At 46.0% G+C, this 26,038-nt stretch overlaps 1 protein-coding gene across 1 annotated transcript; it reads right to left on the bottom strand.

The window, feature by feature from the left end:
- Positions 1-4,683: 4,683 nt before the first annotated feature.
- SLC49A3 (solute carrier family 49 member 3) lies at positions 4,684-26,038 on the bottom strand. The gene is made up of 10 exons (XM_088537449.1): positions 25,919-26,038; positions 22,083-22,241; positions 20,499-20,718; positions 11,847-11,923; positions 11,595-11,732; positions 10,915-11,031; positions 9,674-9,826; positions 8,521-8,678; positions 7,434-7,546; positions 4,684-4,925 (listed from the first exon to the last, which is right to left on the bottom strand). Exons 1-10 carry the CDS (start codon positions 26,036-26,038, stop codon positions 4,771-4,773), a joined length of 1,410 nt encoding a protein of 469 aa, XP_088393575.1. The 3' UTR covers positions 4,684-4,770.

Genomic DNA, 26,038 nt, shown 5'->3' with positions numbered 1-26,038 from the left:
ACTGGAGTTTGAAGTAGGGTTGCAAACCCTGCCCGAGTAAGGCTGAGGTCCTTGTATGGAAATTCTCACTGTCAAGAATCAAAAGTCCACAAAGGAGACAGAGGAGCTCTAAAGCTTTATTTGAATAAAGGGGGAGTCCGCTGGGGCATTCTGCTGTGGGGGTTTCTCAAACTGCTGGAGGATGCAGTCTCCTTTTATCGTGCTTTCCTGATCAAGATATGCCCTCTCCTTTTCCTCATTGGCTAAGGTACTCAGAAGTTGCAGACTTCCCGACCCGCCTATCATATGTTGCTCCTTGATTTATGTTCTCCCTCCCTGGTCAAATGTTGCATGTGTAATTAAAGTGATTTTTATGCTTCCCCTGGGTGGAAAAGTTAATATTCATTAGTTCATTACATTTATTCTACTAAGGGTCATTTGTTGATAAGATACTCTCTGCTACCCTCCTGTTCTCCCCTGAGGTCAACTGCACCCAATCGCATAAGCATGGCACAGCCTTCCAGCCTGTAGTCACTCATGCCATTTGCCAAAGCATGTGGAGTAACTTCCTTATTTGTAAAGACATAGACTTCTTTGTTCCTCTCATCCTCAATGAATATGCCTCTCACAGGTTCCACATCAGCCACATTGCTATTGACCCCATGTCATCAAAATTGGGAATAAACCTCTTAACAGCAATACAGTATTAAGAAGCAGGCATTCTCTTTATTCTGGCACCAGATGTACGAGGGATTGCTCCTCTGCAATGTTACGTTTGTCAAAGTTTATATTCTCCCTTTGCATACATACGCACTAAAATTTCCCAGAACGATCGCACATAATCATTCTATTTCCTAGAACTAATTACAACATGCCCCACCCTCACACATATGTACCCTTCATCTCTTCAATGGGCCTTGGTGGTCTTTTGGAACCCCTAGTGGTTGACAGTCAGTGTCCTTTTGATAAACTCCTGCAGTTTCCCTCCATATGTGGTCTTGTTTTGGCACAGGCTGCTCTATTCAGCACCCTTGTTCAGTTTTGACTACTTTCAATTAGTTCCTCAAAGACATGCTTTCCCTTCCAAAAGAATGCTTTTAGCAGGCAGCGTTTGGGCTTGCTATGTGGACCCTGGCCTAGGCCTTGGCGTTAGTAGTTAGAGCCAGAAATAGGCCAAAGCCAAACCACACTCTCCTGAAGTGGGAAGAAGGGGCCCTATGCTGCTGTTCTTCCTGCTGCTGTGGTATCCTGTACTTCCTTTTTAACAGACCCTCTGGCCCTGTCTGTATATTGCCTCGGTGAGGCCTCGGCCTAGTGAGCCAAGTCTTGCTCTCAAAAGGTATAGGGAGGACCAGAGCAGAGGGACGTGCTGAAGCATGTGTCCAGGCGCCTGGTATGGACACGGGTAGGAAGATGCCAATCCTTTCCCACTGCAGCCCTAGCTGCTGTAGCTCAGTTGCTGACTGCACGGGATGCAGCAGGGAGCCCTGCTGCAGTCAGTGGGGCAAGGGCAGCACAATGAGGGCCAGCCCTTCTTGTGGCACGCCGGCAACAGCATCCTTAGAGCAGAAACCTACCCAGCCACGAGGGCATAGGGGAAATTCTGTGGACGCAAGGCTACAGTGGGCCTTCAGCTGGAAGAGACCATCATGTCCTCCAGGCTGCTGTGGCCTTAAGGGTCACAAAGGATTGCTGGCAGGGCCAGGACCTGCTGGACACTGAGGCTGAAGACACCCCCAAGCAAGCCACAGACACAATGGAGACATTGTAGTCACTGTGGGGCTGCTTCTGCACTGGTGGTGCTCAGCGCTGCCAGTCTGCACTTCCTCACCACCCTGGCAAGATGGTACATAGTCTGAAGCCAGGCCAAGGTGCGGTCAGCACAGTCAGCACTCTATCCCAGTCTCTCTCTGATGCTGAAAGGAACATGCATGGTGCCCCCCAGTTCCCCACTGCATATGTCCAACTACCAGATACTGGAGCAGTGCGAACAGTGGAGGAGGAAGGTGCCTTCTCAGGACAGGTGAGTTATACTGTTGTGTGCATGTGCCACAGCGGTTGTTCTCCTGTGCTCTCCATCAATGGCCATTGACAGCTGCTTGAGCACTCCAGGGTCTCTGCAGCAACAGCTGTAACAGCTACCATGGCTAGAGCTTGGGCACTGCAGGGCATGCCCTGATGGCCATCATGAAGGGAGATGGTCATGCCCAGCTGCATGGGCCCGGCATCGGCATTTTCGTATGAGAAAATTCCCTGGCTGCCCTACTGAAGCCCCACTCATGCCTTGGGTGGGCAGCATCTCTTCCGCTGCTTTCCTCAGGACCAGAAGAAGTCTCTGTGGAAGCCGTTAGGTTTCCCAGCCCCTCCTGACCACATACGGTGCAGCTATTGCCCGCAGGAAGGGAAGAGGAATGGATGCCCGCAGGAAGGGAAGAGGAATGGATAGCTGCCCAGAAGACTGACTTGGAGTGAAGCAGCCACTGCAGTCCCCATGTTAGCAATTGACAACACAGGTCCCCATCAATCAGCTAGGGGCCTGGAGATTCCTGGGAGGGCAGTGCTGAGTGCTTTGAAATTTCCATGGGCAACTCTTCTCTGCCTGTGTTTGAATGGTACACTCCTTGCTTAGGCTGAATTCCTCATCAATATGTTTCGCAACATCCCTTTCTTTCACAGCCCTCCATCAAAGGCCTTAAGCTCTAGTCTACCTCTTTTGAGGGCTCCATCCACTTGGCAGCTCTTCACACATCTACTTTTCTCATGCACTGGCTGAAAGAATATTACCCTTTTATGCCTCTTTGAATGTTTAAAGATGAGAGTGCCTCAGCTGGGGAAGGCAGACTTTCTAATCAAGAAATTAGTAGATTTTTGAGACACTAGTTAGCAACATGCTTCCTCACGCCAAGCCTAGAAATGTGTCCTTCAAAACAAAGCTAACACTAGTGAAATCTATAGCCTTTTGAGCTATCTGAAATACTACTCACCCTCATTATTTTGGTATCACTTAACATGGGGAAGAGCATTATTACCTTTGGCTTGTGCTGCTTAGCTGATCTGAGGCACCCTTGTATCTTTATAATACTCTTTTAAGATTCACACAGTGAGGAAAGATGAGTCTTTCCTTAAGCTGCTCTTTATTAAAGCAAAACAAAACCAAACACCCAAAACAGGAATTATCTGTAAAGATATAAAATCAATAAGCACCAAGTGCTTCTTGCTTCCCAGTACAGTAGGACTCAGGAGTGACAGGTAAGTTTGGTGTTGATTTGTTCAGTACATTAGATCCATGGCTGCAGGCTTGACAATTTTGAAAAACACAGCAAATCCAACTTACCTGATATGTCCAAATTCATTTTGTTTGAACACATCTTCCTGTTATTTTTGATAAAAAATAGTGATTTCTGCTGACTGCAGAGCTGTAGCTGTAGGAACTAGCAGGCTCTTTCTGTATGCAGCTAGGTGTCTTCTGATGGGAGAGCTTTCTAGCAGCAGATGGGAAAGTGAGTCCAGGTGGTGCTCCTCTTCACAGTGTTCCCCAGGAAAAGTGTATCCTTCACTTTGGGTAATGGTCTAGTTAGACCGAAGTAAGTTACTTATTCTTCAGAGCTCATCTTATTACTTGTGGTACGGAAATGCCATAGGAGTACAAGTGCTCAAGCTGTATACCTAAGATTGAATAATGAAGCAAGGCAATGGTTTGCAATGCAGGTATTGATGTTTGTAGAAGGCAGAAAAGTTCACTTGTACCCTTTGCAATCGTTACGGTAACTGAAGTCCAAACGAGATCTTTTGTGCATCTCCCATCTCTTCAAATCCTGAAGCACAACTGTCAGTTGCAGTGGGAATTGGAAGATGCCTGTTTGGTGTTGCAGCTTAATTGACCTTCCACAGAACTACTCCTCTCATTTGCAAATGCATCCCTGCATTCTGTACATGGTCACTTTTGCCTGTTTTCTTGCCACCTTCCCTGCAAAGTGCTGCTGTTTGATTTTCCAGAAAGTAGGTTGCACAGTGTACACAAACCTGATCTTAAAGTGGCAACTTCATCCTCTTGTGGAATATCTGAATCATTAGAATAGGTGGAGAGATACTGAGACTACAGGAGCACAAGGTGAAACAAAACTGATCCTGAACGCCTTGACATATGGCAAGGGACAAGAAATAGAAAGGAAGGGTGCCACATTTAGTATTCACTGATTCCTTATTTCTTCTTTTGTGGTCATCCCTTTTGCAATTTCTAGAAGAGGAACTGTGGCTCACTGTAACAGATTCATACTACAGATAGCATGCCTATGTCTCTCTCCTGCAACAGAAAGATGCTCTAGCTCCTACCACTGTTGAGCCAAGGAAGAGGGAAGAGTGTCAAGCTATAAAAGAACCACAGTTCTTGCAAGCTAATTTTTTGACAGAAAAAAACCCACCAAACAACAACAACAAAAGCAAAACAGCTTAAATACAATGCTCCTCTCCTTTGCAACATTTCTTTAGCTTCAAAACAGTTGAAAATGCCTGCTGTACCTCTGTAGTTGTCCAATCTCCTCTGACCTTTCTGGCAGCCCAACCACCCTGTACCCAGCTCAGCTTCAGAATATAAATTTAAGAGTTGAGGAAGCTCAGAAAGTGCTGCCCAAGAGCTCTGCTCTAGATCTTTGGTTGTGAAATCCAGGCGGCTTGTTGTGCAGCAGGATTCAAACATCTCACTGTTTCAGGTGAGCACTCACAGCAGTCATAGTCCCTGCTCACTGACCTGTCCTTCCATAACCAGCCCTTGGTGTGCTCTTTTCAACCTGGTCAGGCTTCAGGGATGGTTTCTGCTGCTGTTTCATTTGCATTGACCAAAGTGTCCCTGTTTATCTCAGCATGGAGTCTCTTGTAGTCAGTGTTGAAGAAGATAACATAGAAGCAAGCCATGGCACTGCAGAGCCCAGCCAGAAGAAGTGTTGGGACTGCAAAAAAAAAGATAAATTTTCAGAGTGTAGATCTGTGACAACCCAGAGGTGTAGAGGCTTAGAAGTCAGTTCTCAATAAGCTGCAGTCTTAGTGAACTCCTCCCAAAGGCTGTCCCCAAGGTATCTGTGCAGCTCATAGTGGGGCAACAGCGGTTTCTTAAGAAACAAACGTTCTCTCACACACAAAGCGCATCAGATGAGGGCTTGAATGACATTTCAGAACACTTCCAGAATTCCTGTCCTGCTTGGTCACACAGACTGGAGGTCTTAATCTGGTGCACACAGTGTGTTTGCGTGTGTGGTGTGGGTGGGGGAGCTGGGAGCGTGTTGGAGGTTGGGGTAATGAAAACTACGAGAAAGACTTAATCAAAACACTCAGGCATTGTAAGAGAACAGGCCCATATCTGTGCTACAATATCTCCTTGCTACGAGGTCACCAGATAGGAAAGTGCAGCAAAGGTTCCTGAAAGAAGTTTTAATCTAAGAAAGGTTTGTGTCCTAAAAACATTTTTGATGGAAAATAATAAAAAAGAAAATTTAAAAAGGCTATGCATGATGGTTTGGAAGTAGTTCCAAGCATGGTCACAATTTCCTGCCTTTCCCCACAGATCTGACTGTATCAGATCAAAAATTAAGTAGTGACAGGTACCCAGTGATGAGATTCAGTTCAATTCTCACAAGATGAGCAGTTGGACACTTTCAGTGAAGCCATCTTATTTTAAAAAAAAAGCTTTTGAGGGAGGAGGGGAGAGTTGCCACAGTTATTGTGAAGCTACTGGTAACTCCGGAAGTATGGGATAGATGAATCAACAGGTGGATTAGGAATTGGCTGGATGGCAGAGCTCAGAGGGTGGTGATCAGCAGCGCAGAGTCTAGCTGGAGGCCTGTAGCTAGTGGGGTCCCCCAGGGGTCAGTCCCTCAGCAAGTCTGCTGATGACATGAAACTGGGAGGAGTAGATGATACACCACAGGGCTGCGCTGCCATCCAGAGGGACCTGGACAGACTGGACAACTGGGTGGTGAAAAACCTAATGAAATTCAACAAGGCCAAGTGCAAGGTCCTGCACCTGAGAGGAAATAACCCAAGACACCAGTACAGGCTGGGGACTGGCCTTCTGGAGAGCAGCTCTGCAGAGAAAGACCTGAGTGTCATGGTGAATGACAAGTTGACCATGAGGCAGCAGTGTGCCCTCATAGCCAAGAAGGCCAATGGGATCCTGGGGCGCATTAAGAAGAGTGTCTCCAGCAGGTTGAGGGAGGTGATCCTGCCCCTCTACTCAGCCCTGGTGAGGCCACATCTGGAGAACCGTATCCAGTTCTGGGCTCCACAGTATAAGAGGGACATGGAACAACTGGAGAGAGTCCAGCGCAGGGATGATCAGGGGCTTGGAACGTCAGCCCTATGAGGAAAGACAGAGGGAGCTGGGCCTGTTCAGCCTGGAGAAGAGAAGGCTGAGAGGGGATCTAATCAGTGTCTATAAGTACCTCAAGGGAGGTAGTGAGGAGGATGGTGCTGGCCTCTTTTCAGTGGTGGCCACCGACAGAATGAGAGGAAACAGCCAGAAACTAAAGCATCCAAAGTTCCACAGGCCCTTAAGGAAAAATTTCTTAACTGTGAGGGTGACGGAGCACTGGAACAGGTTGCCAAGAGAGGTTGTGGAGACTCCTTCTCTGGAGATCTTCAAAACCTACTTGGACGCAGTCCTGTGCCCCGTGCTCTAGGTGACCGTGCGTGTGCAGGGCGGGTAGACTAGATGACCTCTAGAGGTCCCTTCCAACCTTAAGCATTCTATGATTCTAATTACTATTGGAGCTGATCTTGAGATCTTCTGCTCCCGTGAAGAAGATTTTCAGAGATGTTTGCCAGCTTCTACACTGTAGTTCGTACAGAGGACTTGGTATCATTATTACAGAAGTATAAGCCAGCTGAGAGATCAAGGTTGATCAACCTTGAGGTTTAACCTATAGTGATAACACTTTTGGGCCCTAGTTCATCTCAGTTACTTTCTCTTCCCTTGACTAGTTTGGAAAGGAAGGGAAGCCTGGAAGAAGCCAGCAAAACTTTACTTGAATGTGTACGTGCTTCTGCATGTGTTTGCAGAACATGGTGATTCAGTTTGAGACAGCATATGGATCTTGGGCCAGCCACACTGCAAAGTAACATAAGCTGTATTCTGTGCACAGCATATTCCCCTACAACAGCTTCTCACTATCTGAGTGAAACTTAGGTCTCTGGAGTGTGGTCAGAAGGGGAATTTTAACCAGGAACAGCATTCATGGCACCTTAAAGGTCTTCCATTTCAGCCTTGTAATCTTGTTTTAGCCATGGCAACAGAGAGTGCACCATCAGGTTGGGAGACAGGTGACTACAAGATAGTGTACAGCAGGAATCTGTCCTGCAGGTTCCCTCACTCCCTGTGACACATGGGAGGCCATGACAGGGAGAGGGGAGGGCACATATAGTGTAACTGAGCATCTGCTGCGGTTTGCCAAGGACATACTTACTGGTCCAATCCAGGGCTCCATCTTGGTCAAGGTCACAGGCAGAGGATGGGTCTTCAGAAACACGCACGGTGAGGGCTTGCAGCAGAATCATTAAAATCACACCTTGGATCTGGCTGTGGGGAGAAGCCATCATGCAGTTACTACTCCTGCCTGATTCATCAGTCCTGCCAGGGCTGCCAGGCTATCTCAGCAAGGAAGAACTGGCTTATGTCTGGTGCAGGGTGCTTGTAGTGAGGTAAACTACTGCCAACTGTCTCTAACTCAGGCTTGCCTTTCAGCACATCCTCAAGACCCATGACGCACGTGGCTAGGCCACTGTTTACCTCCAGCAAAGGTGGTCAGATTCTGAAGCATAGCTATCAGTGACCTAAGTCTTGGTCACTGGGGAAAGTTTGCCAATATCTCTCACTGCAAGGGTGAGGATGAGAAAAGCGAGGCAATGACCTCAGCCTCTTCCTCTTTCTCAGCTGGCTGCCAGACAACAGTAAACTCTGCCACCAATAGGAGACAATAGGGAGCTGTCCAGTGCCCTCTTTGATAGTTATTTACGGCAACGGTTGAATCCCAAGATGCACAAACAGACTGTGCTGTGAGGCATGTATATCTGTGCCTTGAGCTCTAGGGTGTTGTTCCTTCACTGCTCTGTCTGATATGGAACAGCTGCCCTGAGAGTGTTGAACCCCATTTTGGCAATGGGAACTGAGGCCTGACAGATCCATGTACTGCCATGGATACAGACACTACTCTCAGGTACACAACTCATGCTTGCTTTGGACATAGGTGATGCTGAACAGGTATATCTTCCTGCTTAGTGCCAAAGATGGTTGTCCTCATGCCCTTCTTGCACAAGATCCACATACTCTTCCTTGCTTTACACTCTTTATTGGAAGTTCATTAGCTCTGCAACTCAGATAAGGATGGATGTCCTTTTCTTTAAGACAAAATCCACAATGGACAGCTCTCCCCTTATCATACATACCAGACAGAAGAAATCATCAGCATGGCTGGCACCAGCATTTATGCTCTGCTTTGTTTGCACCTATACTAATCAAGCTCACCTGTAGACAGGTTTAACTTGCCTGCTTACCTTGCCACAAAAATCAGGCCTGTAGACGTGCCCTCTCCCACCGGGTAGGAGCACTCCACAGCCAGCTCCATGGCAATGGGATAGATGGCAAAACCGAAGAACCCAAACAGCGAGCTGGCTATGGCCAAGGTTATGGCCTGGTGTCGGAACCGAGATGCCTGCAGGCAGAGAAATGGTGCCAAAGTCTCAGTATCATCACTGCTGCACAGAAAGTCTCTGCTTAAACCTGTATTTCACCATCACCTGAGGGAAGTCCCAAAGGTTCGCTGTTCTCCAAAGCACCTTCCTCATCCTTTTACTGAAAGATCTCTTTAATCTGAAGCCTTCTAGACATGCTACAGGAGATCTACCTGTTGAATTTAAGCAAGACTAGAGAAGCAGAAATGCCTGAAAAACAGGTACTATTGCTTGGACGTGATTCCCTGTTTAGCAATTTACCAGAAATGTATTCAGCTGATCATTCAGCTGATTGCTATCTCATATTCCTCCTGTTACAAACTAACATGTCTAAAGTGTAGGTTATATATTTTTACATATTTAGAGTAAGTTACATATAAGAGGTCATCAGGCTTGCCTTGGAAACTATTCTTTATCATATATCAATGCTGTCAGACCCACTTCTGTAACACCAGGATATTATTTAAAAAGCAAAAGCAAACACACAACCAAACCAAACCAAACAACAAAAAATCCACATATCCTGGTGGTTAATTTAGTTCCTAAAACAGCCTCATCTTCATCTCTGCAAGAAGGATCATGGCCCCCTTGGCCAGTCAACAGTAGTAAAGCCAAGAGGGTAATTCCTGCTGCCCTAGGGTTGGTGTCTTTTTTATTACTCTATTATTTTCCCACAGAGGAACACTAGGTGTTTCTTCTGACATAGCAGTAGCAGGCCTGTCCCAGCTACACTGGTTAATGGCAAAGAAGCAGCCAAACATATGGAAAACTTTATGTGTCTGGAAATCAAGTTCAAAGCATCAAGATAGCAAGTGTTTGTATTTTGAACTGATTCTTCGCCTCTGGCAGGAGAGGGAAGCTGAGGGGAGGGGAGGAGAGGAAATGGGACATGAGCTGACCTTCTTTCGAGTTGATAATTTATGAGGTGTCAACAGAAGTAGGCCCAGAGATATTTGCAATGCCAGGCAGAACTCACCACTGCAAACACTATACTAGCGAGTGCACTCAGACAGAAACAGATCTTGGTGGACTCTATAAACCTCCTTGTTCGGTCGACATATAGTCCAAGTAGGAAGGCACCCAGCAAACCACACATGGTGAATGTTGCACCATTCAGGCCAGCAAATACCTGCATGGTAGAAGAACAAGTGACTGAGCAACTAAATCAGGAGGGCAAGAGGTTTAATGTTACTGACCTATCTGCCTGCTTCTAGTAGGTCATTTAATGCACCAGGACAGATTCCTCTGTCCTTTGCAATAGTCAATGCCTCCACTGGGTTCAGAGTAGCAATTATCTTGACCTGGGATGACTGCTGTTTCAGGGGCATGTGAACAACAGAGTCACACAAATGCCAAGGTCTCAGTGGAGAATAAGCTTCTGCACATCTGGTCTGGGAGGCTGGGTGTGGGGCAACAGCAGTTCCCTGGCACTGAATGATTTATACAGCAAGACCAAATTCCTGATTCACACACAGTTTTAACTCCTTTTGGGAACTTTTATTTATAAACATACTCAATGCCCTTATTTTACCAGGAATTTATCCTGACTGACTGCTCACCACAAGGCAGGTTGCCCCAATGACTGCGATGGCCCATCCCAGCCATGCTGGGCCAGGGACAGAGCAGGGCAGTCTGAGCAGAGAGGCAGTGGGTAGTAGCAAGGATAGGACCTATGCTCTGCTGGCTAGTACTGCTGTGGCAGAAAAGATAGGGTGTTTGGAATAGCTCCTGCGGGCTCCACTGCAGGCCTGGGAAAGGCCAACCACACACCAACACAGTCAGAATTTTTGGCATTGAGCTGGTTATCACACAGTTGAGGAACAGAATGGCCTGCTCTCTCCAGGGCTTGTCTGGGCCTTCTTCCGTTCTGAGGAGGGGAACATAGGGATGTAGTGGCAGCAGTGCTCTGCTGTGACTTAGAAGGAACCCAAATAATCTTTCCTTTACAGTGTCTAGCGAGAGAAGCTTTTCATTCACAAATGGGGGCCAGGGCAAGGGAAGTAATGAAAATGATAATCTATTATAGTAAAACCCTGACTGTGCTCTGAATTAATATGCTGCTTAATATATAGTAGACTTGATCAGGAAATGAGAGATAGACAGTGCACCACATTCACTTGTCCTTATTTTGCTCTGAGTCCCTAATTACTGAAAAACATTTTGACGGTATCATATATAGATCATGTGGGAAATGGGGATGGAGGGATATAGACTCACATTTGAATATCCTTTTTCACAGAGGATCTGTTCCAGCAGAGCTGAAAAGCAGGTGAAGATCCCAATTCCTCCTCCAAAGCATACAGCCAGGATAAGGTATGACTTGTTTTTCACGAGCTACAAAAAGAAGTTGCAACATCATTTAAACAAGTGGAGAGGTAAAAAAAAAGCCTATCTGAGACAGTGGTCTTGAAGGTCAGGGTCTCAGATTCTTCAGCTATAAAAGTGAAGAGGGCTATTCTTTGAGCATTAGAGGAATTAGGCTTTCTGCTGTCAAGGGGGAGTTTAAGACCAGCTGGAGGACAAGCAGAATTGGTACTATGTAGGGCAGAAGGGACTCCACAATATCCTTAAATCTACTCTTCACTTTACCATGTGCCTTGCTTCCTGCAAATGGTCTGTTCAGGTGGCTCAAAGATGCAGTCCTCTCGGAGGTGCATCGGTTTATCTGTCTAAGCCAACTGAACAGCAGCCAGTTCATAGCTGAATAAGCCAGACAGCATCTGCCTCACCTCTGCTGTAAGCAGATGTTAACTCCCTGAGGAAGGAAGAGATCCTGATCTCCTTTCGGGATTTTTCCTGGCAGGTTGTTTGGTGGGGCAGGGTTCAGAGTATGCTTTATTGGCAGTTTCCTCAGTACACGCATCACTGTGATGATGGTTTCTCTCTGTGGCACTTACCATTTTGAGCCCTGTGAGGAATGGCTGGGAGGTGGAGTTAGTTGCACTGGCTGAAGGAGGTGTTGGAGGAGCATTCTTGTGAATCCCAACAGTTGCTAGAACACAAGCTGTTACTGCTGGGATGGCATAAACACCCAGCTGTACAACAAAATGCAAAAACATGTTATCAGTCTTTCCAGCTCCATTGCCTCTAAACATGTAAAGCAGCTGAAACCCAAGGCCCAACTGTCGATTAAACCAATTTTAAGTTACCATCAGTGGAATGTGTTTTCCTTCTGGAACTAGTGCAGGTGACAGCACATTTGCTATAAGAATACCCAAGGGATTGGCTGGAAGAGAACAAAAAGGATACTTGTTTTAGGTAAGCAGTCAGAATCATGTATGTACCCCTTCTACCAGTCAGCATCAGTGTTGTAGGAGGGCAGCAGAGTGGCAGTAAGGATAGAGCATGCCAAATGTATGCAGAAGTCAGGAGGGGACCACTTGCAAAATTAAACTAGGAAGTCTTGCTGTTACCATGTTTCCCTGCTCCCATTGTGCCAATTAGAAATTCATCTTCCTGTGGCCCCTAGCTCCCATAACAGGATGCTGATCTTCATCTATGATTTATGCTGTCCCCACTTTCACAAGAAAACCCCTGTAAAACCCAAACTGAAGGGACAAAATGAAGATGGACCTATCCAAGACATCTGTCCTTATTGCTTAGTGGAGTTACTAATGCACTTTCCCTGCATATCCTCAGATTCCCACAGGAACCTGTGGGAACTAGAAGAAACTAGAAGAGATGGCCCAGCATTAGCTCTGATGCCTCTGAACACACTGAGATGCCCTCACATGTCACCTCCTTATTCCTCCTCTCAGTTTTATGTTTCTTGCCTGCTTCTCTGGCATAGCAGTTGCCCCATTCACTTCTGCAGTATGTTTATCCAGAGTCACAGTCCGTCAGGATAAAACAAAAGCAGATCAGGGAGTCATTCACAGTAAGCTGAAAACAGTATCCCATTAGCAACTTGCAGCTCAGAAGCAAGAATCAAACCATAGCTAGTCAATCCTAACCTTTCCCCACAATAGTGTGCTTGTTGTGACTCGAACCAGGACTATTGAGAAACAGTGATAGGTGTCAAGGAGAATTGCCTTCTTTCTGCCATATCGATATGACAATGTTTATCAATTTAATTCTCACTAATAATAAATATCCCATTATTTGGTGGCTCTGTGAACAAAGATATAGCAAAACACCCCATTTCATTATGTGCCGATTGCCTCTTGTCCTATCACTGGATACCACTGAGACAAGTCTGCCTCCAGTTTCTCTAAACTTTTCCATCAGATATTTATATGAATCAATAATATCTCCCCTGAACCTTCTTCAGTTTCCTACCAGCTCTCCTAGCTTCTCTTCATATGGTGAATGTTGCAAACCCTTCATCATTTTAGTGGCTCTTCATTGGATTCACTTCAGTGTGTCCATGTACTTCTTCACTGGAGAGCCCAGCACTGAAAATAGTGCTCCACATATGGTGTTCAGCAGCACACTTCCTAATGCTGTCCGTGATGCTATTGGTCTTTTATGCCAGACAGGCATGAAACGCAAGAAAATCCTGCAAAACCCCTCAGAACTTACACTAGGTCATTCCTGATAGCGTGCAAGACAAAACAGTAGCTCAGCAATGCCTAGCCTGTGGGGCTGGAGCTGCATACCGTATGGAAAACCATCCTCTGCCTCTTCTCAGGAATGTCCAGAATTGTAGGGGACAAACTTTAATGAGATGTTGTGCAAATGGTTACATGAGCAAAGTTGGTTTTCTACTAATACATACGTCCTGTCCCTCCCCTTTCTTTTCTACTACAAAACTGAAGGTCTCCCTACTCTTCCCCATATTTCCCAAATTACTTCCCTACTGCCAGCTCCTTTTGCATCCTTCAATAACCAGCTGGCTCTGAGACACTGTGTGCTTCACCTGGCTTGGAGAAGCAGTGGGCCAGGCAGAGACAACAGGTAGTGGAGATGCACTGCATACCTGCTGAACCATTACAGTTTTTCATGTCGGTCTGGCTTTACTAGCAGGCTGCTAATCTACAGAAAGTGCCTGAGAGTGCCTGGCTCCTGTTTCCAGAGAATGTGACATACCACCCTGTCCCATTCTGCACACAATTTTTGGAAATCTTGTGAAATTCTGAGCCCAGAAGCAATTTCAGTTAAGAGTATTGGGAAGTGCAGATGGAGAGTACCACGGACATGTACCATAGTTACATGTCTACTGTTTCCTTTTTCTTCAGCTAAAGTGGTGTCTGACCTACCTGCACTGCAAAAAACAACCAACTCCACTGCCTACTAAAATGTTCTCTGCTCCTAAAGTAATGTAAACAAAGGATACAGTTAAACAGTATTTTCCAAAACTGTTAAAACTTTTGCACCTGATTAAAATGCATAAGGGCAACCTAGGGGACTAGCTGTTAGAGGTGTTTTCATGAAACACCTGTTTATGAAGGCTGTTTCTGAGGATGGGAGAAATGAAAGCACTGGGCTTAATTTGAAAAGATAAAATCAGACTGAGTAATTAGAGCATTTCATCCTCATTCTGTTTTTGAGAAATGTAATGATATGGGCCTAGATTGACAATGAATGAAAAGGAGGTAACCAGAGTTAATCGACAGCAAGCTATTGGCCAAGGGGTCCTGGGGCTCACAGCTTACTGTTTGTGCATGATGCTGATGCATTGAAATGCTGTAGAGTGCTGGAAGTGACTTGCTGGCTGACAGACCACAGCAAGTCCAGAAACCCAAAGATGAAGCAGTAACTGTTGCAGTGCAATCAAGACAAGTGTTTCCTCACCTTGCACAGTAGAATTTCTCATGGACTTTCCAGGGGCTAAGACCTTGGCCTTGTGCTGTTTCTGTGCCAGTCTCCACTACGATGTAAAGATTGAAGAGCACAGCTGAATCATAGTGACCTCAAGTGTTTGGTGGGATGAGTAAAGGCCTCTCTGCTAAACAGCCCACACACAGAAGCCAAATACTATTGGGAGCTGTGAGGATATTGATAGGAGCCTGCAGGGACAACTTCATAGACACAGACAGTCCTGTAACACTAAGTGTTGCTCTGGTGTCAACTCAAGAGATGGTTGTCAATAAACTGGAGCAAGATGAGAGCAGCAGGCAGACATGGCGGTGTGCACGAAGACATAAAGAGTAATGTGCCTCAGAAAGGCTTTCAGTCTTTCTAGACGATGAAAAGAGAGAGGAGGTGACTCCATCTGTAGCTACCTGATAAACAGGTGCAACAAGTGTAAATGGCTGCGTGATAAGGAACATCCAGAGGAGGTCTTGCATAGCAGACAGCCATGGGTACAGACATTATTAGTAGAAACTCTCAGAAAGGCAGTATATGGGTTTCACAGCAGATAATAATCACAGCCCATTTGCTCCTAACTCTTATACCTCACTGCATCACAGAGTAAAGAACTTCAGGTTTGAAGTTTCTACTGTCTCTTGCTTTTCAGTTTTATTCTCTTTTCCTCATAATTAATTAATCGATTTATTCCTGTTATAAGGCTGAAAGTCTATCTAATCAATCTAATGCTGTTTGGCTGCTCTGTCTCATTTAAAAAGGAAGACCAAGTTGTCTACAAACTTGAAGCACATGTGCTTTCCTTCTCCATTCTATTTTTCCAGGCTCAGAAACCTTCTTCAAGACAGTCTGCATTGGTGGTGAAGCATCCCAGTGCATGGTGGCCCTCACTGGCACCTTCTGAATTCTCTGATAGTATTTGTTCTGCAGCATGCTGATGACGGAGCTCCTTTTGCAGTGGCAAAGGTAAAGGTTTATCACAGGCCTGGGAAACCAGGTGAATAACTAGGTCTACCCTACAGTGTAAAAACAAATGATTCATCCTGTCATCATACATCTGTTCTTTGCTAAATAATAACGCCTCTGCTATAGGATTGCAGCAACATTGGGAAGTGGTGTAGGAATGTTGGCCTTTCCTCCCAACCCATTCCTTCCCACACAACTCCAAAGCAGTGTGGAAGGCAAGGTAGCCAACAGCTTTTGTTGGGAGCAGGTGCTGATCACCCTATGGTGCAGGTAATGTGAGACTTGCCAGCTTCAGCCAGTGGGCCAGTCCAGTTGCTGGGCCACCTTCCAGATCCTTCGATTTGGGAAGAAGAGACCTTGGAAGATGAGACTTGATCTGGCTGCTGAGAAAAAATGCCACAGGAAGGTAGGAAATAGGTCTGATGACTGCAGTATCCCTTTTCTAGCAATTGAGTCAAGAGTAAGAGCACAGCAAGCATATCTGGTTCATCCCCTTCACAGTCTTGCAACTTCCAGGCTGGCTCCTTAATGCATAGTAAGATAAGTTCCTTTCTTTCAGTATGAAGCTCCTCTGTAGTATCAGGAATCTTAGCAGCCCCAGTAGAACCAGTCCTGTCCACAGAGAACATCAACAGGGTGACAGGAGCCCAACTACTATGTGCTCTTGTCTTTTTTTTTTCTTTTTTTCTTCACTACCAAAACAGCCATACTCACCTGTGGTGAATCATGAGGCTTTCCTATAGAAAGGAGAATTCTTCAGTTATTAAAATTAATCATCAGTGTTTCAAACTGTACAGATAGTTAAGGAATGTTTCAAACAGTATAGATAGTTATAAAACAAGAGAGTATGCCAGACTGCATTGTACAAGCCCAGATTTTTTGGTCTGTAGAAGCATCTCAAGTTATTCTGTGATTTCCAGGTGGGAGCCTGACAGTCCCATGGTTTTCCTTGAGTCTATTCTCTACATTTAACCTGTATCAGTCACACATTTTAGTGAGGCTTTTGCCCAGATTAGCTGGATAGATGAGGGGAGAGTGGTGGATGTAATCTATCTGGATTTCAGCAAGGCTTTTGACGCCATCCCTCACGAGCAAGTCACTGGGCAAACTCTGGAAGTGCGGGTTAGATGAGTAGGCAGTGAGGTGGTTTAAGAAGTGGCTGGATAGCAGAGCTCAGAGGGTGGTGATCAGTGGCACAGAGTCTAGTTGGAGGCCTCCTAGGGGTCAGTCCTTGGTCCAGTCCTGTTCAATTTATTCATCAGTGACCTGGATGAAGGAACAGAGTGCTCCCTCATCAAGTTTGCTGATGATACCAAACCGGGACGAGTAGCTGATACCCCAGAGGGCTGCGCTGCCATCCAGAGGGACCTAGACATTCGGGTAGAGAGCAACTTTATGAAATTCAATAGGGGAAAGTGCAAGGTCCTGCACCTGGGGAGGAATAACCCCATGCACCAGTACAGGCTGGGCACTGACCTTCTGGAGGGCAGCTCTGTAGAGAAGGACCTGGGCATCATGCTGGATCACAAGTTGACCATGAGGCAGCAGGTCGAGGGAGGTGATTATCCCCCTCTACTCAGCGCTGGTGAGGCCACATCTGGAGGACTGTGTCCAGTTCTGTGTGCAGGGGGGTTGGACTAGATGATGTCTAAAGGTCTCTTCCAACCCTAAGGATTCTATGATTCTATGGTTAAAGGCTAATCATCATAAACACAAAGGCTCAGTGATGATCACATGAACAATGATAGCTGGATCAGTCCCCCTAACCTTATCAGTTCCAACTGAACAGAACAGAGAACAGTCTAATCAGAGCACGCTTACTTGGCCTCTACCAGAGGTATCAAGGCATAGTGATTAGTCTAGAGTTTGAATGTGATGCCTAGCGAAGGGAGACCAGAAGAGAAACTCTCTTTCACAAATGCCTTGCAAACTAACAGAGACTATTGCTTGTAAGTGGTATAGGATTTATTATGACATAAAAGGAAATCATTTGGGAATTGTAGGAACTTACAAGACCTATAATTAGATGCTTAACAGAAGGATAAAAGATGAGAAAAGGAAGAAACAAAGGTAGATTGGGATGGGGGGGGAAAGAAGTAGGGAAAATAGAAAAGAAGATAAATATAAGCAAGCTGCATACTATGCCCTGCTTTTGATCTCTACAGTCGGTCTTGCATTATGAAACTGTATGAAACTGTATTTATAACTCTTTACCTGGGTGAAGAGCTCTCTAACCTTTGTGTTCATGTGTGCAGGCAGACCTCAGTGCCAGCCAGTAGTGTAAGGATGGTGGATCAGAATGGTCCACCATATCGTTTGTGCTGCCAACATCTGTAGAGACTTGAGTGTGTGTATGAATGTTTGTTTCCTTAGGGATCTTATAGCTTCTGTGTGTGCATATGCCTGTGTACAGTTCACTTCGAGCAGGACTAGCCACTTAGCGGGATAAGAGGTTTGTGAACCAGCTACCAGAGAGATTTCAGGTCTGGGGAATAGATCCTTGAGTGACCAAGGGCCTGTTAGTCCCTTAGTGAGGAGACCCTAGTCCTTGACCAGCTACTGGAAAGACCTGTGTGCGACCATGTGAGACTGGGGAAGATTGGTGATCCAGGGGAGTTGCAGATTGGGGGTCTAAGGCTTTTTATGATTTATGGAGGGATCTATATTATCCATGCATATATATAGCCTAATAGCAGACTCTATTCCAGGCAGCCTGACGGGAGGAAAAGGAATCGGCCATTCATATTGCTCCTGAGTGCTGTTTTCTTTCTGTTTCGATAGGCATGCATACCTGTTGGCCAAACATGCTCAGCCTCATTTCTGGCTGAATGTGGGGGACACAGAGACACAGCAGCCTCAGTTCTGTCAAGCTACAGGATTTGGCAGAAGTGATGGAGGAGTGGACAGATTTTCCACAGTTAGTAGCAGACTATGCCACTTGTATTGGCAACAGGGTTTTGTTTTCTATGATCGTGGGGTCCTGTTTGAAGATAATCAGCTGATGGGAAGAAATCAAGTGATGGGGATCCAGCTCACAAAGAGGGGCATGTATGTCTTTGCCAATAGATTGCTCAGCCTAGTAAGTAAGGCTTTAAACTAGGAAAGATGGGGAAAGGGGAGAGTCAGCAAAATGTGGTTCAAGTTGGAATGCCTCCAGCAGGCGCATGCAACCAGGGAAATGACTATAAAGGATCCTCTTGTATCATTCCAGGAGAACCTGCATGCCCTGTTACTTTCCTGAAATGCCTGTACAACAATGCAGACCGTTTGGGGAATAAACAGGAGGAAATGAAGAACTACATGCGGTCCTAGGGCTGTGATCTCATTGCAATGACAGAGACATGGTGGGATAGCTTGAGTAACTGGAATGTTGTCATGGATGGTACATACTTTTTAGGAAAGACAGCCCAGGAAGGTGAGAATGGAGTAGCTCTTTATGTGAGAAAGCAACTAGAGTGAATGAAGCTCTGCCTAGGGGTGGGCAAGTTGAGAGTTTATGGATAAGGATTAAAGGGCAGACTCACACAGGCAACATATTTGTGGGTGTTTACTACAAGCCACCTTACCATGAAGAAAAAGGCAATGAGGCCTTTTATAGACAGCTGGAACTAGCCTCATGATCACAGGCCCTGGTTCCTCTTGGGAAGTTGAGCACTGGCTGAATGGCAGAACTCAGAGGATCATAATCAGTGGCAAACAGTCTAGTTGTGGACCTGTAGCTAGAAGTTTCCCTAACAGGTCAATTCTAGGTTTGGAATTGTTCAACTTATTCATCAATGATCTTGATGAAGGGACAGACTGCACTGTCAACAAATTTGCTGATAATGCAAAACTGGGAGGAGTGGCTGATATACCAGAGGTCTGCACTGCCGTTCAGAGGGACCTGGACAAGCTGGAGGGATGGCCAGTGAAGAACCTCCTGAAGTTCAACAAAAGGAAGCACAGGGTCTTGCACCTGGGGAGGAATAGCTCCATGTACCAGGACAGGCTGGGAGCTGACCTGCTGGAGAGCAGCTCTGCAGAGAAGGACCTGTGTGTCCTGGTAGACAACAAGTTGACCAGCAATGAGTCATTGTGACCGAGAAGGCCAGTTGTATCCTGGGTTGCTGGCAGGTTGAGGGAAGTGATCCTCCCCCTGTCACTTCTGATCACTTAGTCCTGGTGAGGTTACCTCTGGAGTGTGTCCAGTTCTGGACTCCCCACTGCAGAAGGGACATGGAGAGTACAACATGGAGAAATAAAGATGGTTATGAGACTGGAACATCTGTCATATGAGAAGAGACTGAGAGAGCTGGACCTTTTCAGCCTAGAGAACAGAAGACTGAAACAGGATGTTATCAGTGTGTACATCCTTCTTAAGGAAGGATGTCACGAGGAATGGGCCACACTCTTTTCAGCGGTGGCCAGTGATAGGACAAGAGGTAACCGGCACAATCTGAAGCACAGGAAGTTCTCTCTAAACATGAGGAAAAATGTCTTGACTGAGGTTAACAGAGGTGGACCAGGTTGCCTAAAAACGGTTGTGGAATCTCCATCTCTAGAGATACTCAAAACTCATCTGCATGCGATCCTGTGCAAGATGCTCTAGGTGTCCCTGCTTTTGTGTGTGTGTGTGGGCGGACTAAATGATCTCCAGTTCTTTCCAATCGCTCACCAGCAGCCATTCTATCATTCTGTAACCACTAGCTTCACTTGCAGTGTAGGCATCAGCCAACAAGCTGCAGAGTATAGGCCACTGCTGAGACTTTGGATTTAGTAACACTGTCCTCAGATTCTGTAGTACTTGGGCAAAGATGATCACCTTGGCATGGCAGAAGGGAAAGGAGATGGCAGACTGGGTGGCCTACACTGAACTTTGCAATTGGATGTGGCCAACTCCTCCTTCTTGCTCCCCAACAGGATAACTCCTGCTTGGCTTGCGGGGCCATAAAAGCATTTACTGCACATGGCTGAGATTCTTGTGCAGAGCTCTATTTCCAGGATGAGCTGGCAGTGGTGTAAAGTTTCCTCTGTGTACTGTGCCCCAAAGGAAACAAATACTGGGAGGTTCTGTGAGGTTGAGACATTACTTTGCAGCTATGACTTACACATTGATGCAAACATGTTAGCTGTTGCTCTCTGGTTGTCTGGAAACCACAGTGCTGCCAGTTTTGTTGGTGAAAAGATGACAAGAGGCTGTGCCAGTGCACAGAGGCATTGTCCAACAAACAGGTACCAGTAACTCCAGGAGCCCAGACTCAGGAACTTCAGGACACTGAACATCCGGATGATGCTACCTGTCATATTCAGCCATGCACTCAGGGTAACCTGGAGCAAGCAGAAAGAGCCAGAGGTTTTTTGCTGCAGCTCCCCATGTACACATGTACATCCTGCCTCAACCCTGGTTAAGTAGCATGCCCAGTAAGGAGGAAGAGTAACATGAGCCTCCTAAAGGCTCCAAGACAACAGCAAGAGATGGTGAGTGAGGGGAAGCTTGGCTTGGGCAGCTGGTTTATCCTGTTACCTAACCCTTTATTTGCCTTTCCTGAAATACTTGTATGCTCCTGTTGTTATCTTTCACCTTACATAGTCTTCTCAGGATTCCTATCTGATGTGCTTGGCTTTTATACAGGTAAAGTATATTCTCTGATCAGTAAGCTCTGTTAATCACACTGTGAGTGACCTTAGGGTTTGCCTAATCCCAACAAGTCATGGCCTCACTGGAGAAGAACAACAAACAAACAAAAAAAAAAGATGATCTTATCATAAAACTCAGCAGACAGAACTTCTTTAGGTACCACAAAGCACTATCATAACTTTAAAAGTTTACATACAATTCTTAGACAATTCCGCCCACATACAGTTTATGTGAGACAGCTAATACTGTCATGGAATCTTTGAGAAATTCTAAGTTCAAATGTTTTACTCTGTTTTCAAGTTTGCACTATCATCCATATCTTGCTGTGACCATCCAAAGATCATGGAAACAAGTCCTTTAGTGCACAGATGCTGTTAATGCACTTCTATCCCACTAGAGAGCTATTTCAAGTTTAAAAAGGTTCATAATCTTTGTACCATAGAAGGAAGCAAGACTGATTTTTACCATTGTTGGGTAAGTCCCTTAAAAGTTCAACAGTGGTGATGAGGTCTTTGGTGCCAGGGACAGCTGAACTATTGAGGTGAGAAATTTAAATCCTTATGAGTCATAGAAGTCACATGGGGAAGTAAATCCATAAAATCTTTCATGGAAGAGTTGACTGCTTTGGAAATACTGAGCCATATCAGCGTGCACATGAAGTGTTATTAAAAGCAGTGAGTGTGCTAGGTATCTGCTCTGGCATGCCGTTTCAAAGGGCTCCCACACAGTAAGTCAGCTAAGAAGTGAGGCAATGCAGTGGGATTCTTATCATGCACTGTCTTAAGGAAAAATTTTATGCTGCCATGAGAAAACCATAATAATGTCTTTCAGTGTGTATTCTGTCTTTTCCCACTATTCCCCATCTGAGAGGTGAGGTTACAACTATTGCCAAACCAGAGCACAGCTTTCAAAACACTTGTCTTTGCAGTGTTTGGCAAGTTTCCCACTCACATTATGCATGCTAGTGCTTTGTGCAGCTAAATACTTGGGAGATGTCACCACTGCTGTCTCTAGCTGAAAAGCCCTTGGGGGTTAACAAATTAGTTCAACTCACAGCCCATCTGAGCCCCACGCTGTCAAGGACCCACGTTGCCACCAGTCCAAAGGGGATCGAGATGAGAAGGTATACGAGTGAGAGCCAGTTGACTGTCTCCAGGGAAATGTGGAAATAGGAAGCTGTCTTATCAGCCACAGGAGCAAATGTCAGCCACAGCTGCAGAATAGAGAGCAAAGAAAGTAAGCTTGAACACCTCCACCAAATTGGAAATTCAGCATCAAAACTCAGACGCTTGGTATGTATCTCCTGTTACTTGTGATAGTGCTATTTTATGCCTCATCTTATCCTTACCCTGACCCTGAGCCCTCCATCCATTTCACAGCTGTATCTGCAATCTTCTGCTGCAAGGAGTTTGGTGAAGCAGAGGTCAGTATCCTTATCTATACTCAGTTTGGATGTAGAAGCCCTGGATGCTGTTACCTGTTGCAAACCCCAAGCAATCCTTCTATTTTAGCATAAACAACACAGAGGCCACCATTTCCCATTTGCAGGTAGTAGTCCCTTAAACTCAGTCTGGTTTTTTTTACTAAATCAGTAACCTCAGACGTGGTCCAAATTCACTGATCACCAAAGGGCCATATACATCAGAAGCATGTGACATCCTGCCTCAACAGGAAACCTCCATGCTGATGTAGTAGCCCAGCAAGGAAGGACAGAGGCAAGATCTCCAGAGTAGTCAGATACCTGCCTGGATGCCACTTTTAACATTCTTTTAGCTCTCCGGAAGACCAAAAAGACCCAGCAGCCAAGCACAGCTACTGTGTGTCCATGCATATCTCCAGGGACACTGCCAAAACAGACAGGAGAGAAGGGTGCACATCCTGCCTTGGAGCATACCAGTCTCCAGTTCTGCAGGCTTCGCTTTTGGTCCCAGGTGTACTGAGTGACTGAGCGATGGTGGAAGTCCGCCAAGCTGGGTGAGTCAGCACTAACGCCCAGGAACCACCTGACCGAGTGTGGAGTCAGTCCCAGCCCTCTACCTCCCTTGTCCTCTCCTGCTTGCTCACACCGACCAGCACAGTCCAGAGCAGGAAACTCACTGATTTGCTCTCCAATGCACCTCTCTATCCTCAGTGCTAAGGCAAGAAAAAGTTCCCCCTGTGAGATGAAAAGTACCCACCCTTTGAACTTAGCCAAGAAGAGATAAGAAGCAGGTATTTGTGTCAAGAGTTTATCTCAATGTCTGATCCAAACTAATAGAGAACACAGTTGTTTACAGCTGTCAGTGAATCCTGAATGTTCTTAAACATTAAGTCTTCAGGTTAGGAAAAAAAAACAAACAAAAACCCAAAACAAAACAAAACAAAAACCCACATGATCACACAAAAAGAAGCAGAAACAGCATCAATTTGATAAAACAGAGCTGGGGAACAGCTACACCCACAGGGAGTGGTGAAGAGACAGCTGGGCAACAATCATCTAGCTCAGCACAGCTGAGGTCAGAGAAGCCTCCCAGCCAAGAGCTTCAGGCTCTCATGTGCATACTGGTACCTGCTCATGGCCTTTTTAAGTGCATGGATTTCTTGCATGATATTGGAGCTAGCAACCTCCAGAACAGGAGTGCCTAGAAAATGACAGCCAATACCTACCAAGCTAGTACTTGCTTTGTATAGAGGAGAGATACAAATGCTTTTAAGCTCAGATCAGTAACGGACATTTAAGCAAGGAGCTATTTACCTTCACTGTAAAACACTTCTTTGTACCCTACCTGTGTTGCTGTGCTTATTGGCTAATGAGAGGATTCCGCATGAGACCTGGAGCAGAAAGAAGTAGGGAAGAGTGCCCCTTTTACCACCACATGGCTACCCTGGTTTGGCTTAGTCACTGCTCCAAGACAAGTTGAGTAAAGATTTCTTAGCCTGCTCTTGTTGCATGACTTAGTGTCCTTCCTTACAACTAAGTTGCTCCCATCTTGTCTTCCTAACTCTGACAGTCCCTCTTAATCTTAGGCCAAGGTAGTGTTGCTATCTACCATGTTTCAGAAAATTGCATAGGTAAAATTGGGGAATATAAGCTGGCTTTGGACCAGGCATAGCCCTGGAAGGTTGGTCTATCGCGTGAGGCTAAGGAGGTGACCTGGTTCTTCTATGTAAGCCAACTCAAAAAGACACTCACGTATCCTCAGCAAGCTGAATTTTTTTTGGTATCTTGACTCACAACACAGAAGTATTGGCAGTGACAACTGCACAGGAACTGAGAGCGCATCTTTACTTGCAAAACAGTTTTCAAACTGTAAAATTGGTAAGTCAATCCTTCCATCAGCAACCATGTCTGCAACCTCTGATTTCAGATCCTTCTATTTTGATGTAACTTTCATCAGGAGTACTTAGGAAAAGCACTAATGTCATTTCTGGATAATTCTATATGTCAGCAGTTCTTGAAGTTCCAGTCATTTGTGCTGGCCTTCGAAATGCCCTAGGATATTTATTAGATACTCAGTTTTGAAGCAGTGAAGTTCTGACACCAGTTCTTACCATATGTCTCTCGCACTGTGGACAGAGTCAAGCAGTTGGACAGAGATCCTAATGGACAAAACAACAATCCTTCAGGGTTGCAAAGCTATCAGCAACATGATCCAGGAGATTTGTATGGTGCGTGCAAAGGTCCTTTTAAAATAACCATCCTGTTTTACTGCTAATCTTGAGTGAAGTCTAAGCTTATAAAAACAGCCTGGAAAAACACTATACAGCTTGCCTCGCTTGTGCTATCACTATAGATTTCTCATAGGCAGGATATAGACTTAAACTAACTGTGGTATATTTCTCCTTTTAAACATATTGGTGTACTCTGCTAGTCTAACTGCAATTAAGCAAATCAGATTTCACACTGTGTTTTTTTTGAGTGACACCACCTTACAGGATACACAGATTTAACCACAAGAGATGACACATTACTTTTTTTTCTATATTACCCACTTCAATGTATTATCTATTTCTCTGTCCCAGTATTCCTTGAATCAAATGCTGCATTCCAGCTTTCCTTGCATCAAAGAATGCCTGCTCTTCTTTCACAGCATATAAACACTTGAGGATTGCAGTGCCCTGATCTTGGCTGCCAGGTTGCCTGCATTCACAACACAGAATCCTCAGGCACATGTACCATTCTGTATCAGCCTTATAATTACCAACACTGCCCTCAGTGATTTTTGATGAGCAAAGATTTGGGCTTGCATTCTTGCTTGGTGACACTTGTTAAAGAGAAACACCATGCACTTAATTATTGAGCCTGTTTTCAGTCTTCCACAGGAGGAGTCTGATCTCCTACAGCTGTTTTTCAGAATGAAGAGCCTGTAAAGCAGCTCCAAGTTCACTCCCCAGCAGGTTTTGTATGAAACCATGCCGGTGCTTATCCAACGCATGCAGAACCCCATAGGGGCATCTGCTCGCTTCTTTCCCTGGACAGGGGGACTCAGTGGTGCAGCTGCGGAGGAGGCAGGGCCGAGGCCAACTATACCACCCGAGGAGAGTCTCGGCAACTGCCACCGGTGCCTCCCGCGGAGCGTACGTGCGGCTCGGCAAGGATGTGTGTCCGTCCCCCCCCCCCCCACCCGCACAGGCTGCTGTACCTCGGTCTCGCTCGTCATCGCGGTACTTTGTGCCCTGCGTTTCTCCATTCCCTTCCGGGGTAAGCGCGGATCCTCCTCCGTCCCGCCCTGTGCCGCGCCGGCCCACGGGGCAGCCCCGCTGGGCTGCGGGGACCCGATGTGGGACTGGGCGCTGCAGCAGAGCCCCAAGGGCGACCCTGCTGCCCGGGCAGGAACCGCAGCCGGGTTTGCTCGCGGGAACGGCGACAGATCGCGGGCTTGGCATCCCTGCGCGCATCCCCGCACTCACCATGGCGTTGGAGCAGTTGAGCAGACACACGACGGCAAGCAGGAACCAGCGCCGCCGGTACGTCCTGAACGGGGCCGGCCTGCACTCCCCGAGCAGGCTGCTCGCCTCGTCTCCCTCCAT

Source organism: Tinamus guttatus, unplaced genomic scaffold (assembly GCF_059628265.1).
Source record: "Tinamus guttatus ecotype Peru unplaced genomic scaffold, ASM5962826v1 Tinamus_guttatus_pri_ptg000773l, whole genome shotgun sequence".
Taxonomy (NCBI): domain Eukaryota; kingdom Metazoa; phylum Chordata; class Aves; order Tinamiformes; family Tinamidae; genus Tinamus; species Tinamus guttatus.
The sequence above is the reverse complement of the archived record's forward strand: the minus strand, read 5'-3'. Positions and strand labels throughout refer to the sequence as shown.